This window comes from Xenopus tropicalis, chromosome 3, assembly GCF_000004195.4.
Source record: "Xenopus tropicalis strain Nigerian chromosome 3, UCB_Xtro_10.0, whole genome shotgun sequence".
Classification (NCBI taxonomy): Eukaryota; Metazoa; Chordata; class Amphibia; order Anura; family Pipidae; genus Xenopus; species Xenopus tropicalis.
Window position 1 is genome coordinate 58,801,109 of NC_030679.2, and position 20,215 is coordinate 58,821,323.

The window sequence follows — 20,215 nt, forward strand, 5'->3', positions numbered from 1 at the left end:
GACAAGAACCCAGTTACCTTAGACTTGGCTTAGTTCCATCTTTGGACGTGACATTGACTGTCATGTGTTGTGCAAGCGACACATTTTATTGAGTTGTTATCCACAGAAGAATGTTGTACATAACACTTGCCACATAGGAATATTAGCTTCTTGTCCTGATTTCTTTCTCTTATAATAGCATGCAGTACTTGACACAGTACAAAGCGTGTACTCTCAAAAATCTGTACCGGTTATTTTAAACTCTGTTTCTAGCTGGAAATGCTTTTAGCACAGCACACTCACAGAAACTGAACTCTGAATAATAGCTCTGTTCTCTCATGAGCCTGTTTGCCCACGTAAGTCAATAAGGATATCAGCTGTTGTTAACCTCTGTTCTACTAATCTGAATGGACAGATGCCGCAGAAGGTTTTTTTCCCCTGAAACATTTAGATAAGTATACTTTGTGTATAGGAGGCGCATTATCCAACAAATTGACCTGGTGTTTCTTTGTGCTGCCTTTCACCGTTTCCTAGTGTGAGCTTAGTAACGTTGGTATTCTTTGTAATATAAAAATGTAACATGAGGCTTTGGGACGTTTTAAAGGCAACTAACGCTAAAATGCATGAGAAACCTAACATAAAATATATTTTCATATATACGTGTGTGATAAAATAAAATACATTTCTTTTCCATAGTAATCAGTAGTGCATCAGTAGATCTTCCATTTTAGGCATACATTCTGATAACCACAGCTCAGGTGAAAACATCAGCCCTTAAAGGGTAAGTAAACCTTTAAAATAAGTTGATATAAAATTGAGAGTGCTATTCTAAGCACTTTTGCCATTTACATTCATTATTCATTTTTAATTCCAATATATTAAGGGCTAAAGTACTGTTAATATAAATGCATTTTGTTATAATAGTACCACCTGCTGGTCACTTTCCAAACATAAAGTAGTCAAGAACATTGTCAAGGAAGTTGTCAGGAGAAAAAAAGAGAGTTGATCTGATGTTCCTTTGGTTAGGAAAGTTCTCTTTCTTTCTCCTGACTGCAACATGGCCGGAAACTGACCAGCAGGTGGTGCTGTTGTGACTAAATCTATTTATATTAGCAGTACTTTACTCTTCTTAAAATCTCAGAATTCAAAATAAATACAAAATGATTGAAAATTTCAAAAATGCTTAGAATAGCACTCTCATCAATTTCACATCCACTTATGTTAAAGGTTTACTTATGTTTTAAAAAAAACATCTGTATGCCTGGCACTGCCACCCATAGAAATACAGAAGCATTTCTGGGGCCACATCCACAGCCTTTTGCATGTCTTCAATTTGTGCATCATTGTAAGCTCATACATTATCCAATGGCCAATTCAGCACCCTGGATCTTCCTGTGTATGGGCTCCTTTACTCAGACTTGTAGTATTGTATTGCAGTACAAGTACAGAAAACTCTGAATTACTGGAAGGCCATCTCCCATAGACTACATTATAAACAAACAATTCAAATTTGTAAAAATGATTTTCCTTTTTTCTCTGTAATAATAAAACAGTACCTTGTACTTGATTCCAGCTAAGATTGGAGGTAAAACTATCCTATTGGGTTTATCTAATGTTTAAATGATTATTATATTTTTTAGTAGACTTTTTTTTTTAGTAGACTGGGTAGCAAGACCCAAATTATTGGATTCATGTTGTCGGGTATGTCTCTTTCAGTTAACACGGGGAAAATACCCAAATTCTCCACCAGGTGGCGCATGGGCTATGACATTTTCTATTGGAGGCAGGATTTAACACTCAAAAATTGTGTCCTGGACATGAGTGAAAATGGGAAAACTTGCTGGCTGCATCTGTACAGGAAAAGAGTGCACATATTTTTAAATGCTATTACCTACCTGTTTCCTCTGTTACAGAAGTATACAATCCTAGTGCTGCATATGATGCTTAAGCATGTTGCGTGCAAGCATAGTATAAAATAGGGGAATGCACACAGCCAAGAGTACTTAATTATTAGCACATCTTTAAGGGCTCAGTCATAAATTGCTTCCCCCAGCTGTTGGGTGGGTATGTTTGTATATTTAAAAATAATGTGCCTTCACTCCCTATGTAGGAATCCTGTGACAGCCTATGAGATTACCCTTAGTTTCCCATATTGCAGCCTGTCGCCTGAGAACTTGCGTGTCTGCTCCTATATGTGATTACTAGCTTAGGAATAAAGCGTAATATCTGATCAGAATAATGTTTTTTTCTGTAAAATAAATCTGTTATTAAAAAAAAATGTATGATCAGTTATAAACAGCTGGACCTAGCAACAGGTTTAGTGTCTTTAGTCTATAAATCATAGTGTCATTTTCTTACCATTAAGTCTTTATTGCAATAACTAGCTCTAATTTTATTTTGCAGTATTCTAGTTTAACCCCTTTTCTAATTATTTGCACAATATTATGTTTAAACTAATAGTGCTGACACTTTTTTCTCCTTTTCAGACAGTCCAGTTTGTCCAAGGAATTTTTGTTGAAAAATATGATCCAACAATAGAAGATTCATACAGAAAGGTTTGTGTTCTGTTCAGGGTTTTGAATTTTTATTAGTTGCACTTAAATTTCATCTATTCCATATTAACTGTATCTGCATTCTGAAGAATTTGATAAAGCTGCCCAGATACTTAATATTTGTTACACAGTATTTTTCATTTGATGACATATAAGACATGAGCCTTTGTTACATGTAGATACAGAAGGCTCAACACAATCTATAAACCCTATCGCTGTGTAATATGCAGGAAGTACATGATAATGCTGCTGATTATTTGCTGTAATCTGCCATTTACATGAATTTTGAGGACAGAAAATGCTGTGATGATATTTCAATTATCGATTTAGATGAGTGCTTAAAATATGTACAGCAGATATGTACATTGATTGATTTTTGTTCTTACTGCCCATACATCAGTGCATGTTTAGCCCACTTGGGAGGCAGAATGGACAGACAGTTCTGCTGTCCTCTGGAGTGCAATTGCTTGCCCAGGCAGAAAAGCCAATCTGCTGATGCTTCTTTTCTATGCATGCATGAAGCATTTTCAGATAAGCCAATTCTGGTGACAGCATGAATAAAAAGTAATTGTGATGCCGAGCTTGGTAAATTTCAGTCAGCATTGCCAGTAGTTGGGCAAATACAACAGGCAAGTCATATAGTGACACGCAGGATTATCTGACTTCTGTCTAAGCCATCTCATAACATCCAGAATGGTTCCTTCCTCCTGTGGCTTCATTGTAAATTATTTCTGCCTCGCCCCAATGCAGCATAGTGACTTCTGTTTCCAATTCTTGAAGTGGGTACCTATGTGGATCACAGGGCAACTATTTCCCTGATAGGGCCAAATGACATGATTATATCAGGTATAACTATATTGCTTAGATGTTCATATTCTACTTGATCAGATATTTAATCGCACTGTGTCTTCTAGACCAAAATGTGATTTTGTTCTTTGTTGTGCCTCACATGGAATGTAACTGGCCTTGTGCAAATAGATAGATAGGGGAGCTGAAAATCTTTCTAAAGCAACATGAAAACTATATGTATTTATAAGGCATACATAAGCTCTGGTTTTCTGCCCCTCGCTCACTGCAGAGGGTGAGGCACCTGAAGCCAGTCCTCCCTTTGTGAGATAAGGCCCCCCCACCCTTTGTGGGTCCCACTGGCTAGGTTATATATATATATATATATATATATATATATATATAATATATATATAATTACCATAGTCAGTACTAAGCAGAATCGATCCTGTATTGCCTTTCACTTATGTCACACGTCTCAATAAACTTCTCTTATAAAGCAACATTAACATTACTGTCTCTGGGGTCTGGTTAAAAATCCCTGAAAGTGTAGTTGGGATGTTTTCATGAGGAATTTGTCTGCCACTAACTGGTTTGTCTTGCCACATAGGGAACATAATATCAGATTGTGGGCACACTTCTTTTGCAGTTGCATTTTTATAACACATTTGCAAAATTAAATTTGTTATGTTATACAAAGGAATATTATATAGCAAACGCCATGATCAGCAGTTTTGGTGTGAGTCCATATACTTGAATGTTGTATAGCCGTAAGTGCTTCTGGAATGCAGGTCTCTGATTAGACAACAGAATTTGGTTGCACTGGACATTTAGGCTACATTTTATATAATTAGAGCAGAGAGAGAATATTAACCTAAGAATCAAATTCTATGTCTGTGGCCCTAAGGACAACACTTTGCTGAAATTTTTGTAACACTGTCTTTAACTTTTTTGCAGCAAGTTGAAGTTGATGGGCAACAGTGCATGTTGGAGATCTTGGACACCGCAGGAACGGTATGTTGTATGTAGCAAAAATTTATGTACGCAGAAAGCAAGCCGTGCTGCTTAAAAATAACAGTAGTTTTTATTGGTGCATTATCTGTCTTTATGAAACTGGGCTCTCTGATATCTAGAATCTTTGCTAAAATTAAGCCTGATCCTTAACAGATTTTTATTGCATTTGGCTACCTATCTATGGCAGGTAAGCAGTCAAGTGTTGACTTGATGAGCAAATTGTCAGTGTCCTCTATACCCAAGTTTGCATTAAACATTTTTTACACAACTATAGCCAGTTTTGCCTTGGAGATTACTGAATTTAGCTTACGTCACCTGAACAGCTTATTAAATTGAATAACGCTTTGCTATGTTTTACTCTGCAGGTAGCATGCGTTACCTAACAGATGAGACATTTATACTGTTGTCTTTTTTCTTTCTTATTCCAGGAACAATTCACAGCAATGCGTGATCTGTATATGAAAAATGGACAGGGCTTTGCATTAGTGTACTCTATAACAGCACAGTCCACTTTCAATGACTTGCAGGACCTCAGAGAACAGATCCTCCGAGTAAAAGACACTGATGATGTAAGCATTTTGTAGGAGTACATTAAAAGATGGTTCATTACGGATGTCTGTCATGTATTATTGCAGGTTTCAATGTTAGACTTAAGGTGGCTGTACACAGGCCGATCCTCTTAGGCAGTGATCCCCAGCCAGTGGTTCGTGAGCAACATGTTGCTCCCCAACCCTTTCGATGTTGCTCCCAGTGGCTTCAAAGCAGGTGCTTATTTTTGTATTCCTTGGAGGCAAATTTTGGTTGCATAAACACCAGGTGTAATGCCAAACAGAGACTCCTCTAGGCCGCCACATAGGAGCTACCAGATAGCCAATCACAGCCCTTTTTGGCACGCTCATGAACATTTTTCATGATTGTGTTGCTCTCCAACTCTTTTTACATTTGAGTGTGGCTCACAGGTAAAAAAGGTTGGGGATCCTTGCTCTTAGGTATACAGGTAATCATCCCTGGGGCTGAACAAACAGATATGTAACAAACATATGTCAAACACAGATATCCATAATAGATTGATATTGGTTGGGATTGGTGGGTTGCTATAGAAGTACAGAAAATTGTACAAAACTATTTTTGGGATGTGTGGCTATAAAATGGTTGTGACATGTTTGAGACAAAACTGGCATTTTTTTTCAATTATATCTATGATTGACCAGCACAAAACACTAAAATGCGCAAGTGTCAATCTTTTGAAATAATCTGGTGTTGTTATATACTAATTATCTCTGTCCTTGTTTGTCCACTTTTGCATACATGTGAAACATTTTGCTTTATATCGATTCCTGGCATTAGTCATTATTTTTACTATGTGTATGCATATTTGAGTTACAATACTAAATGCAGAACCACACGTTTTTTTTTTTTAGCTTCAGTCAATACACCCAGCCTGTTTAAATTGAATCTTTTACACAACATTAGATTTTATCTTTTCATCTACCATTATTTATAAAGCTATTTCCGATCAAATAATTATAGCACCCCATCCAAAATAAAATTAAGTTTTGACCTACCATTTTTTTCTTCAGGAGGAATTATTCATGCCTAGGGAATTGTGGCACTGATACACAACAGTTTACGGACAGCCAGGTGTGCCAAGCATGCCAAGACACCAGGAGATAAAGTGCCTATTCCTGCAACCAAAGTTCAGTCAGGCAGTACACTACACTAGTTTTGTAGCCCACATGTATACCAGTGTTTAAATAAATTATCTTTTATAATTATACTTGTTCTTTTAAGCGCTGAGTGAAAACATTTTAAGCATGAGCAACTGTTTAAAAAGAAATACCCTTAGGCCAGGCAGAAACTTTCCTCTGTGTAAGCTATAGCACATTATTTCCTCTTTATGGTCATGTCCGTGAATATATGGCAGAGATCCAAGAAAGCTGCTTTTCATTACCCATGTCCTCTTTATGCTTACTCTAGATTCATACTGAAATATGCATATTTATAGCCAGTGGCAGTATGCGCAACCTGACGCTAGTCATGTTCCACTAAACTACAATCCCACTGTCCCACTGACAGGGCAACTAAACTTCATTTTTCATTACCTGTGGTTTTCATTTTTTATAAAATCAATAACATTTACAATGTAAAACAGCAATGCATTAATTTTTTTTTTTATTATTATTATTTAGGAAAAATATTCCAATAAACATTTACTATGTATATAGTTCTTGAAACATGTTTGTGGCTGCTGGTAGTATCTTACTTTTTATTTTCTATTAAAAATGCATTGCATTGCATCACTGTTATACTTTATACATGCTATTTAATCATTTATGTTTTTGTAAAAGACATGTGGATACTGATACTGTATTTTGCTTTTATGTTTGTTTTTTCAATTAAAATGTCAGGTGCCAATGATTCTGGTTGGCAACAAGTGTGACTTGGAAGATGAAAGAGTGGTGGGAAAAGAACAAGGTCAGAATCTAGCAAGACAGTGGAATAACTGTGCGTTTTTGGAGTCTTCTGCTAAATCAAAGATAAATGTCAATGAGGTATGGGCTGCTAGTTTATTTTCCTTGGGTACATCACTGATGAATAAGTACACATTGAATCACTAAATAACAGCTGCTCCTATATGAGAATATTATATAACATTAATAAATATTGTCATGTCTATGCAGAATTTGAGATTTAAAATACACAGTGCATTCTTTGAATATATTCTCAGTATTATGTAATTAAACACTTTTGTAATGTTGATGTAAAAAAGCATGTACAAGTACATCAATGATTTTCATACAGAAGCAGAAAATATTTTACCTGTTGATTCCTAAAAAAAAAAAAAAAGTAAAACTTTACACCTGCAGTGAAAATTTATGCATTTATACAGCCATTTGCTTAGTGCAGCATTTCATTTGAACAAAAAGAAATAACATAATTAATGCCTCCTTCCCTTTGCTGTATTTTAGTTGGAGATAAAAGCAGGCCATTTAGAGTCAAGGGCTGCCACAATTTGTTTCAGCTTTTTTTTGTTCTCCAGAAACCTATATGAAATGTCTTTTTGGGTCACCAGCTTGGCTACTTTTTACCTATGATAGAGACCCTGAGGGCAAACAAAAGCTAAAAGACTTATGATGTTTAATCCACAAGCTATTGGTCTTTGTAATACTGTAGACACCAGTCATCATTAGAAGGGCTATATTAATATTTTTATAAAAGTTATCATTTGTAGAGCTCTTTTAGCTAATTAAACAAGATTTGTTAGTTTCTGGTTATTCTATATCAAACTAGACTTACCTACAACACAAAGTATAGAATGAAATTCAAAAACACATGAGTTAATAGAGCTTTTTCAGCAGAATCCTACATTGAAACCCATTTTTCAAAAATGCAATCAGATTTTTTTTTTAATTATTTAATTTTGACATTTTACATGGAGATACAGCCATGTGACCTGTGCTCTGATCAACTTCAGTGACACTTTACTGCTGAGCTGCAAGTTGGAGTGATATCACCCCCTCTAATTTTCCCCCAGCAGCCAATCAGCAGAACAATGGGTAGGGAGCAATATAGCAGCTCCCAGTAGATATCAGAATAGCACTCAATAGGTAGGAAGGAGTTCCGTAGGAGAAACAATAGGTTACCTGAAAGCAGTTCTAATGTGTAGCGCTGGCTCCTTCTGAAAGCTCAGACTCTGGCACAATGCACTGAGATGGTTGCCTACAAATTACAACTAAAAAAAAATATATTTGTTGGTTCAAGGATAACATTCTAAATTGTACAGCGAATTCTTTGCTGTGTAAATAGTGTAATTTAGAAATAAAAAGTACACTATAAAAATCCCTTTTTCTTTTTTAACTATTTCTATCTGTAGTGCCAGAAATGGCAGAGCTCATTTTTTTTTTTAATTGCCTTGAATATTTTTAGGGCTTTCGCCCTCAGATTGCATTATAAATAAGAGTTCAATTTGTATTGTATAGTCTGGAGGTTGTCTTTTTTTTTTCTTCAGTAAAGGATTTTGTTTGCATCTACAGATATTTTATGACCTTGTGCGACAGATTAACAGAAAAACTCCTGTACCAGGCAAGGCACGCAAAAAGTCAACATGTCATCTGCTTTAATACACAGATGTACTGTAGCTCTGAGCCAGGTAACAACCCCTTTGTATGTATGCAAATCCAGATTTGCAGGGAGTACCATATCATCTGTGTTTTTTTCTTTGGGGGGTATTCATTTGTGTAAACTTGGGGAAATGATAAGGGATAGGCTGTATAAATAATGAAGGAGCGATTGCTCATCATTTGCTATGACCGCTTAATTATATAATCGGACATTCCTATAGTTTGTACTGGTGTTTAAAGAAAATTTAACTTGCTTAAAATTAAGTGAAAGTTTAAATGTTGCTCCCAGTGGCCTCAAAGCAGGTGCTTATTTTGAAATCCAGGCTTAGAGGCAAGTTTTGGTTGCATAAAAAACAGTTGTACTGCCAAACTGAGCCTCATTTAGGTTGTCAGTTCACAAAGGAGCTACCAAATAGCCAATTGCAGCCCTTATTTCACACCCTCATGAACATTTTTCATGCTTGTGTTGCTCCCCAACTCTTTTTACATTTGAGTGCTGCTCACGGATAAAAAAAAGGTTGGGGATCACTGGCTTATATAAACAAAGATGCTGTGTAGGTATGGGAGCAACCATTCAAATTGAAGAAAGGGCAAAAGGCACAGGTTACATAGCAGATAACGGATAAGATGTGTAGATTCCACATTGTATTTTACAGAACTTTTTTTATAATCTGCTATGTAACCTGTGCCTTCTGTCCTTTTTTCCAGCTAGAATGGCTGCCCCTATGGCTACACAGCAGCTTATTTTCATTTTTTGGTGTTACTGTTCCTTTAAAGTAATTAAAATATGATATACTGTTGCCCTGCACTGGCAAAACTGTTTTTAGCTTCAGAAACACTTCTGTTTATATAAATATGCTGCTGTAAAATCACAGGGGTAGCCTGAGAAGCAGAATATGGGCTAGGGTATAGAAAAAACTGCAGTGATTCTCACTGTGCCCCTAGCCCTCTACTTGCTTGCTTGCTACTTGCACTGTATTTTTTTAGTATGGCATACTACCGGTGTATCAGGATTGAGTGGAAATATGATTACACTTCCAACATTATTACATGTAATATTTTTCATTTCTTATTTAAATCTGAATATTTCTAGGTCTGAAGAACTGTTGTCCGACAACAGTGCCAGCATTCCAACTCTATTAACCCTGTCAACGATTTCAATGGACTTTCCTGTGGTGGTACCCTTTACAAAATGGATGAAAGTTGCAAGCTCAGATTGTGCACCATCAAAACCCTGCCCAAAATCACAAGAAAGATGCCTGCTTTGAAATGTTCTTCACGTATGCAACCGGGAACAGCAGAGCCCACATCCAGTATTACTGCTAACAGAGACATTGTTCACCCAGCAATGTTTATTGCACGTCTGAAAACGTGTACTGTGTTCTTTCACGAGCCCCTCCTCTCTACAGGAGTGTACAATGAAAAGCACCACTATTTTAGCTTACTAAACGAGAAAGTCCAAAGAGCTTCTGTAAAGACTACTCCTGATGATCTTGCATCTTTGGTATTTGTAGCTCCTTGTAACTATTTTTCCTTCCTTTTAAAGAAGTACAAGAGCAACATCCATTGTATTGTACACAGTGCTTCTCATAAATATAACAATGGTTTCATTTCTTTTCCTTTATTAGTTCGTAGGGAGTCCTGTGGAGAGTAGTGTTGTCCCCTTCTGGCACTGAATGGGGTCATTAAATCATTTTTGTTCCTTGTACCTTGTCTTTGTCAACACTTTGCCTTTCATATCCTTTCAAAAGGACACTTCTAGGTTTCTGCTCTTTTATTAATTGCAGTCTTTATTTCCCCACTCTACGGTTTGTTTACATAGGGAAAAATGTTTATAGATATGTATACAGTGGGGGTCTACAACAAGAAGTGTATATTTTAAGATGTTTTTTTAATGATTTATGATTATTTTGTAAATCATTTTCAGGCTTCTGCAGCTGTAGATTCTCACTGTGCACCCTAGCCCTCTCCTTGCTTGCTCATGCATACATGTGTTTGCAATACCAAATATACAGATTTAGTACATTTTCCTGTCAGTGCTTGTTTCTTGTGTATTGTTTTGGTTGAGATGTTAAATGGTGGAAGCGTTCAGTGGATGTGAATGTGGGACGTAATTTTAAATCATATGTAATTGGTCACCATACCTAAGTTGCGGTAATTAACCTTTCTGCTCATTTATTTATCAATGCCTTGTTGCTTCGTATGCATTAATGTTTGGGTGTAAAGATTGTGTATATATCCAACAGGGAACCACAGAAATTCAGCTGACCAACCTAATGCTACAACTGCTTGGAGGTGGCCAAATGTAAACTTAAAAGCCTTAAATAAAGTGGTGCAATTTTGTATAATGTAGCATCAGTTCAATAAATTTGGATTGTCATGCAAGTGCTTGCATTATAATTACCTTCCTCTATAAAACTTTGCCTAATATTTTAAAAGCTCTTTGTAGACTTATTTTGGGCACATGCATTGAGGTTTGCACCTGCAGTTCTCAGCTACTGCTATTCGTTCCATGTAGAGTATCTCTCTATAAATAGTGTGCTGATTTGAGGAGATCCCTTTATAAGTGTGCCAGTAACAATTGTCTCTAGAATATTTTGCCCTGATTCATAAGTAGAGATAGTCACATGTTGATTTTTGTTACTCAGGCAGTTTAGTTTAACAGAACATTCAATTTCTAATTATTTTGTTCTGCTTAAATATATAAATTCACATATGCAGAAAAGGAATGCTGTGCAGGCTATAAAGTAGGCACTAATTGTTGGTCTGTTGAACCGCTTAACTACGCAGAGGACGAGCCCCACACTTCTATATTTGCACTTTTAAAAGGCATTGGTAATTTCTTTGATGTCTGCGAATCACGTGGCCAAATTATTAACAGGTTTACCATAAGATTTAATGTGCATCTGATGGTTTTAAGGTAAATGAATTAAATTATAAAATGTTCTAGAATATTTTCCATTCTAGTAAAGGAGTCATTAACAGTTTCTCAGCAGCCGCCTAGAACAAATTCTGTTTGCCTTTAAAGGGTGAAGGCAGGCGGGGCAATTAGTTTTTTTTTTTTTTTTTTTTTTTTTTAAACCCAGGTTGCGGTGACAGAGAACACAGCCAGGTGCAAAATGTACAGGCTTCTGCGACTTTTGTCCCGTCTGTCTTTGCCCTAGCTGTTAATTTCCTTCCTGAACAATTCACGGTAAACATTATCTGGTCTCTTTGCAGTCCCTTCAGTAGTGTTCTGAACAACACAAGGAACATCCAATTGTAAGACTGAGCAGGGAGCCACATACCTCCACCAAGATGTTTTGTGATTGCCAAAACCTAGTCATTCATTTAAACATGGCAAAAGAGATATTTGGTAAGGCATCGGATAAGCTGAGCACCAGTATTTGTTTTTTGCTAAAATTATCAAGTTCTATTCTTCTATAAGCTTTTACAAATCTTTACAAACTGAACTTTCTTAAAGGGGACCTATCATATAAATGAACTATTAATATAAGCTCCATCTCATGCAAATTAAGACATTTCTAAATATATCGAAAATTCTGTATCATTTATGAAATAATCAAGGTAATCTTAATGATCCCCTTTTCAGCAATCTGTCTCTCTTCATGCAGGACTCGAGTCGGATTTTGATTGACATTGTCTAGGCAAAAGAGAGAGATGATGTATTAGGGATGTCAGTCAAACTGACTCCAGCATGAAAAGAGATTGTAGAGAGACAGAGATTGCCGAGAGGGGGATATAAAAAAGTTAATTGATTATTTTAGAAATCGTACAGAATGTTTAACTGATTGTTTAGAAAGTTTATTTTCATGAGGCAGTTATCTGTGGTTATTTCCAATTAACAGACTGTGTTTATATACAAAAGTAGCAAAAAAATCCAGTAGCACACTGAAGATGCAAGCCGTGAAAAAATTGCATTTTATTTGCCCAAGTACATATAAACAAGCAAAGAGCAACGTTTCGGGACCCTCCGGACCCTTTCTCAAGCTCGAGCTTGAGAAAGGGTCCGGAGGGTCCCGAAACGTTGCTCTTTGCTTGTTTATATGTACTTGGGCAAATAAAATACAATTTTTTCACGGCTTGCATCTTCAGTGTGCTACTGGATTTTTTTGCTCTTGGATATTGACCCCCATGCAAGGTGAGGTTCTTCCAGTATTTGCACCTGATACCCGTTTGGGTAAGTTAACAGAGGGTTGAGCTCCCCAATACTGCTATTGCTATATACAAAAGTAGCACAGCCCAGTTTTCTCATATTTCAGTGCCAGTCTACCTTAAAACACATATAGGGTTCCCACTCGGCAAAGGCCAGTAAATTTGTAATTGCCTGTCCTTCCCCTCCCTGGGCAGTTACCCCCAGATGTGCTTATTTAAGCCTATCTGTCTCCCAGTCCCCTGCCTATGACATCTATAAAAATGTTCTGTAAGTTTTACAGACTAATTCCTGCACCTCATTTTTTTTTAGTATGTTATCCTAAGAATTAAATGTAGCCGTTTGAGAAGACAAAAACGTTATGGTAAGAGTTGTTAAACAATACAGTTAGATCTGAGGCAAGTCTGGGGAGAGATTTCTCTGTGAGCTCTTTGTTATCACATTGTGCATTAAAAATCACTTTTCTTTTCCCTTATCTATTGCTTTTTTTGTCCAGAAAATATGCTGAAAAATGAAGACCTTACATTTCATACTGGGCCTTTCTGTGACTACTGTTTAATATTTCACAGGGGTTATTTATCTACAAACTCAGCACAGACTACTTACCACTATATTTTTTTTCTCTCATTCATTCTGAAGTCTGAACTCTGCTTATACACAGACACAAATAAAATTAAGTTCCTTCTCTTTGCAAGTTTGTCTTATGATTGTCTGACTGTAATTCCGTTTCAGGCGCTCCTACAAACAAACTAGTTTTGTCCACAACAAATGTCTAAAAAGTGTTAAAGGAAATCGAACAAAAATGCCATTTAAATACTGTACTTACTGCACCAGCCTAAAGTTTCAGCATCTCAATAGCAGCAATGATCCAGGACTTTGATCTTGTACAGGAGCTCCCCATCTTGGAAAGTGTCTGTGACACTCACATGCTTAGTGGGCTCTGGGCAGCTGTTGAGAAGCTAAGCTTAGGGGTCATTGCAAAGTATCAAGCAGTAAATGAGGTTTGCCTTTCACATAAGCTGATACTACAGGGTTGATTATTACATTCTGATGATAGTTGCACTGGTTTCTGAGCTGCCATGTAGTAATTATCTGTATTAAGTACTAGTCAGCCTTATATTGTAACATTTATATTCTGTTTATACAGTACATTGTGAATCGGGCCCTAAGCTCAGGTAAGTGACAGCAGCACAGAGCATGGGCAGTGAATCAGCAGGAAAGAAGGTTGGGAGCTACAGGGGGTATACTCAGAGGCAAATATCATGCTAAAGAGCTATAGGTGCCTTGGGCTGGTACAGGAGCCCAAAACATAAAGTACAACATTTCTGCCCTACTTTAGTTAGGCTTTAGTTCTCTTTTAATGAAAAGTGACATGGGTTTTGCCACCAAGAGACCTTTAAGAAAGTGTGTATAATTGCAGGAAACTAAACTCAAGGGTTTCATTGTATATTTTCAGATGTATGGTAGTCCTATTTAATGCTCCCTTAATGAAACAACTGAATACAGTTATGGGAAGTAGTTGAATGAGGTTTGTTGCCTCAAAAATATGAAAATTTGTAATGGTTGAGTTCAAATGAGAAAAACAATTATCTCATGGGTTATTAGGTTACAGCAAACTTTGTCCTAATTGAGCAGTGAGAAACATTACACTGCATGCAGGCTAAACCTACCTAAATTAAGTTATTCTTATGCAAGTGCCATTTGTAACACTTACTAGTTACTTGGGAAATGGCAAGCTTTTATGTTTAATCCCCATTTTATAGCATTGGCACACTGGGCAATTCCTAGCCTAGTCACTTGGAAATGCAGAATACTTTTTTTTTTTTTTTTTTGGCCTACCTGCTTAGCTATGCTTGGTTGCGTAACCCAGATTACCCTGTTTAAGAAAGACAGTTGGGCCCATGGACCTGTACATGACCAGTAGCTGCAAGAATGGTGTGTAAAGTGTTTTTTTCTAGTTTGCCCCGTTACTGACCTTCAGATTTTGAATAATGAAGAGAACATCTGAGCAATTGCTAAGGGTTATTGGGCAGGCAAACTTAGTGGCCTATGCTGTGCCGATTAAAGAAACTGTAACACCAAAAGATGAAAGCGTATAAAAGTAATTACAATATAATGTACTGTTGCCCTGCACTGGTACCACTGGTGTGTTTCCCTCAGTAAGACTACTATAGTTTATATAAACTAAGCTGCTGTGTAGCCATATGGGCACACATACAAAGGAAAAAGGCACAGATTACTTAGCAGATAACAGAAAACCACAGATATTTTACAGAGCTTATCTGCTATGTAACCTGTGCCTTTTTTTCCAGCTTGATTGGCTGCTCCCATGGCTACACAGCAGCTTATTTATATAAACTATAGTAGCATTTATGTAGCAAACACACCAGTTGTACCAGTGCAGTGCAACAGTACATTATATTTTATTTACTTTAAAACACTTTCATGTTTTGGTGTTACTGTTTGGAGCTTTCATTCCCTTGTTTTTTTTTATTTTTGACATTTGAAACCATGAACCCACAAGGTCTGTCAAAATATTAAACATGGTGGAGAAATCATGGCATAGGAACAGCGGAGTCAAGCAATGGTCTTTGCAAAAGTAGATTTTCATCTCTCAAACAATTGGAGGCTTTTCTTCTTGAACAATGGCCTAAGGGCAGCGACAGACGGGAGATTAGTCACCTGACGACAAATCTTTGCTGCGGGCAACGAATCTCCCCGCAATGCCATCCCACCGGCAAAATTAGTCGATTTGTGGCGGGGCGACTAATCTCCCCGTCTGTCACCTCCCTTAAAGTAGTGTTTTGGTACTTAATACTTGGTGATTTAAGTATTTTGTCTACCCCTTAAGGGCTCTGGCACACAGGGAAATTAGTCGCCCGCGACAAAACTCCATGTTCGCGGGCGACTAATCTCCCCGAGTTGCCATGACCCGCCATCCCACCGGCGAACATGTAAGTCGCTGGCAGGATGGCACACGCGGCGGCGCGATTTCGCGTGTGCCATCCTGCCAGCGACTTACATGTTGGCGGGTCATGGCAACTCGGGGAGATTAGTCGCCTGCGAACATGGAGTTTTGTCGCGGGCGACTAATTTCCCCGTGTGCCAGAGCCCTAAATCACTTGTCATCAAGTGACCACGATATATATATATATATATATATATATATATATATATATATATATATATATATTTTTTTTTTTTTTTTTACACACTTCACTACTTTATAACAGTAAACAAAGGACCTAACTGTATGGGAAGTAACGCTAGTGATTCACAGGCTGCTAAAGGGGGGCCATATGGGACATGCCTATTATGTTAGACATCGGTTCACTCCAGGCTTGATAGATTACATTTTTGACAAACAATATTGAAAACATTTTTTATTTTGCGCAGTCTATCTATTTTACCCAGTTTCATTTTTACACTGAACTGTTCCTTTAAATGCTGACTGCACACTCGGCATTTAACAGATGCAGAGAAGGCCCATGTTGGACCAGCTGAAAACTCGTTTCCATATAAACAGAGGTCCTACATTTAAATACAAAAAAAAGTTGGGGAGCAACACAAGCATGAAAAAAATTCAAGGGAATCCTAATAAGGGCTGTGATTGGTTATTTGGTTGCCCCATGTGAACTTGGAGACTACATGGGACTCTGTTTAGCAGTACAAATGGTCTTTATGCCTCCAAAACTTATCTCCAAGTCAGAAAAGGCCCTTTCAGGCCACTGGGTGTAACATCAAAGGGGTAAGTAAGCAACATGTGAGGTTGGGGATCAATGCCTTATAATGTTAGCTTTGTCAAGACATAGAATTAAAAATAGGATACATCCCTAATCATTGTTTTTCTAGTAGTATATGCCATAGGATTATGCCATAAAATTTACATTTTAAGTACTAAGGGCCACCACCCCATGGCTCATACAATTCACTAGGCTCACACAGAAACCAAGGGCACACATACATGTTAGGTCCCATCAGCCAATTAAGGGACAAAGTTCTGTCTTTTACTCTCACAGTTCTTTCTGTTACAGTTAGTGGGCTCAGCAGTTGTTATAGGTGAGCATTACCAATTTGTATTAGGATTAGATAGAGCTGCATTATTTCCTGTCAGATGATGTACAAGGGCAACATTTACTGATATGTATGCCAATATGGTAAGTTTCTTTGTAAGAGCACTTATTATGAAATAAACTATATGTTGATTAAATATTCATTCTGGAGGTAGAGTTTTCATTTAAAAGACCACCTTCCTTAGATTTTGTAAGCTATTCTAGGTGCCATGTGTAAAATATTCTGTACTACAAGGACCATTCACACTGCAAAATGATCAATTTCATAATCCAAATAATCACACTTGTTGGCAAACTTTATATGTAAATCCAAGATTGTTGAACATGAGAACATTCACCTCTCTAACAATCAATTGTTAAAGCTTTGGGGTCATCCCACAAATGTATTCATGCTTTAACTGTCTTTAAGTGCAGTTTGCAAATTGATGTAAATTGAACAAACTTTGATGACAGCATGGTCTAGGTATCTTGTTAGAATGTTTGTATGGTACCTATATGGTAATACAGGTACAAAATTCTCTTAAAAAAATAATTGTTTTGCTTTGCTAAAAACTGAATCTTGGGAGAAGGTCCATCTCTCAGAAGGACAGTGATTGATCCAAGTACAAGGCCAGATTAACACTGGAAAGGCTCAAGAACAACACTGTCTGGAAATCTCTGGCACTATTTGAAATTGAAAGTGTTGTGTCATTCAACTAACCTGAACCACATGGAGAAAATTCCTTTCCAAACTGTGTGCAAGGCTGGTATGTACTTACCCTATAGATTTGCAGTAATTGCAACCAAAAGTGCTTCTATCAACTACTGACTCATAGAATGCTGTTTTTTGTTTAAAAAGTCATTTAGTGTCACCATAAGTTGAGCTTGAAAACACTAACAATGCAAATAGTGGTTTTTATAAAGGTTACTGGGCACTACTGTAAAACCATATTAGGGCACAGCAGCGCCAAGTAGTTTGACACTTACAACTATCCCCCTTTTCACCACTTGGTTTACACACCAATCCCACCCACCCACCCTCCTGCGCTGCCACTCAGCATCCCGCAACTCTCTACTCTAACTACTTGCTTGCACCCCCACCAATTGCATCCAATGCACATGCCTTGCCTGCCTACCTCTAGGGAACATTTTTTTACTCACCACTGATCTTTGGGCATGTGACATTTTTCTTAATCATACTGTATATTGAAATGGATTGTCAATCAGCCCATAAACCTAATGCCTCCAACCCCCAGCAGTAGAAGAGTCTGCTTCCTCTACTGAAGAATTGTGAAACGCTTTATTTATTTGTTACTTCTGCTTTATATTAAGTGTGGGGCAATTGCTTCTTATGTTGGCATAGGTTATTATGGACAGACACCATTATTTTTCTAAATATTTGTATTAATATGTGTGCACACTGCCCTTCTGCTTAACTTACCAAGGGAAATGTTCATTTAACCATGGTTTTATAAAATAAATAATTCTTTGTCAGCCTTTTCAAAGCACCTGTGACTTTCAAAGTGCAGCTCAAGCAATTTCCATACAGCTCAATCTGGTATAGTCTAATGACTAAAAGGCAGATCATAGTGCACTGTAGCAAGTAATGGCACCCATCAATTTAAACCTCAGAGCAGTAGTCTCAGTAAACAGTTCACAGTAATTTTAATTGGTTCTGTTCAACAGAATAAACAGAGCTGCCCTACATCTTACATTTTAAATCAGATCAAAACTGCACGCCACATAGATAACTACCAGAATTTGTATGCAATAAACCACAAAATTACCACAATATATCCAGATTAGTCCTTGGTAACAAATGGAGTTAAATAGTGCATTCCTAATTTTTTAAAGTGTGATTAAAAAAAATACCCAGGCTGTTAACAGCCTATGTAAAACAGTGTAGCAGACATTTGTCTTAAAGCAGGCTAGTTGTTGCATTTACTTGGTTTAGAAAATTGATGTCCCTGCAAACTATATCATAGGCTGACAGCTACAAACAGTGGATATGACAGTAGGAGAGTTTGTATGTACCTTGTAGCACAAAATCCCTCTGGCATCAGGAATTGATCATTAACAACATGCAATTCACTGTATCCAGCTAGGAGGTGTATTATCATAACGTGCAGCAAGTGGGAAATAATTTTTAAACAACCCTATCTAGAAAGCAAGACAGAGATGTATCAAAACGCTAAGTAACAATTACATAACCTTAATTATAAAACATTGTAAACACCAGGAAACAGCTCTGTGGTCTGTACAATGTTGCTACAGTTAAGGTGGGGTTAACACAAATTTGGTGTTAAATTGGCCTAAAATGTTTGTCAATGCCAGAAAATCATGAAACAACAAATTCACAATCGTCTGAGCACCAACATTATTCTTTTTACACCACCCTATGTCAAAATGTTTTTTTTGTCATCAAGAAGTTAGAGTAAAGCAATTTCACCATTTTAGCTCCATCTTTCAAAATTTTACATTTTTTAAGCAAAATGTCATTAAAAACATGAAAAACTTGAACTTAGAGTAAAGGTCCAATATCTGTCCCTTAGACTGGTTCGGCAGCTAATCAGCCAGTGTATGGGCACTACCGACGGGCCTGCCCGACCGATATCTGGCCTGAAATCGGCCAAATATTGATCGGGAAGGTTAAAAAATCTAGTCGGATTGGGGACCGCATCGGCTCATTGATGCGGTCCCCGGACCGACTTTGCCTATACCCGTCGTTATAATTCAATCGTTTGGCCCCAGGGCCAAACAATTGGATTAGCCTGGATTCTCCCGTAGGTGGGAGATATCGGGAGAAGATCCACTCCCTTGGCGATGGTGTATGGGCACCTTAAGTTGTACTCCAGACAATTTAACTTTGAAGTGTCCAAAACCGAGGGAAATTGATTAAGGACATGGATTAAGGCTTTTTGCTAAGTACTTTTAACTCTATTTCAACTCCAATAATATTTCTTAGGTCCCTTGCACACACGGGTTATTTAATAAGTTTGAAACGCAGATTTGAATACATCTAAACACATCAGCTAATTGATTCAATTACCTTCTGTTTGTAGTCATAAGTGTTCAGAGTTGCATTTTATAGGGTAGCCATCTGTCTGGTTTTGATCCCGGTTTTATAAAGAGCTGTCCAGGTCAAAACCTCCTGCCTGGTTTTCCAAAATAGGAAAACTGGACAGGACTCACTCAGATTGACACAGCGATTGGCCAATCTTGCCTTCAGGTAGACCCTCACCCCCTTTAAACACACACATATACACTCACACAGCCAGAAGCGCTCCTGCCATGAGGCAAAATGAGACACTTTCCTCAGATGGCAGTGGCCCCACAGGTTCCAAGGATGGCAAAAAGTTGCTCCTGTTAACTTTAAGAGCTAAAATGTATTTTTGTAAACTGGATTTAGCTGTTCTAGTGTAAAGAGGGCATTTGAGCTCGCTTTTAATGATAACTTCAGCACCAGGTGGGAAATGTGAATATGTGAATGTGAAATTAGAGTAAGGAGTCTTGCCATTGGGTGTTTTTTATGAGAATATTGCATAAAACGCATTTATT

The 20,215-nt window shown here is 37.4% G+C and overlaps 1 protein-coding gene across 1 annotated transcript in view; it reads left to right on the forward strand.

The window, feature by feature from the left end:
- The window catches only part of rap1b (RAP1B, member of RAS oncogene family), a 34,878-nt gene extending 24,390 nt beyond the window's left edge, over window positions 1–10,488 (forward strand). Inside the window, exons 3-8 of the mRNA NM_001008194.2 lie at window positions 2,466–2,534; window positions 4,275–4,331; window positions 4,760–4,900; window positions 6,740–6,883; window positions 8,366–8,481; window positions 9,546–10,488. Coding sequence (NP_001008195.1) covers window positions 2,466–2,534; window positions 4,275–4,331; window positions 4,760–4,900; window positions 6,740–6,883; window positions 8,366–8,452 — 498 coding nt within the window. The 3' untranslated portion in view covers window positions 8,453–8,481; window positions 9,546–10,488. The remainder of the gene's footprint in view (window positions 1–2,465; window positions 2,535–4,274; window positions 4,332–4,759; window positions 4,901–6,739; window positions 6,884–8,365; window positions 8,482–9,545) is intronic.
- The last annotated feature ends 9,727 nt before the right edge of the window (window positions 10,489–20,215 follow it).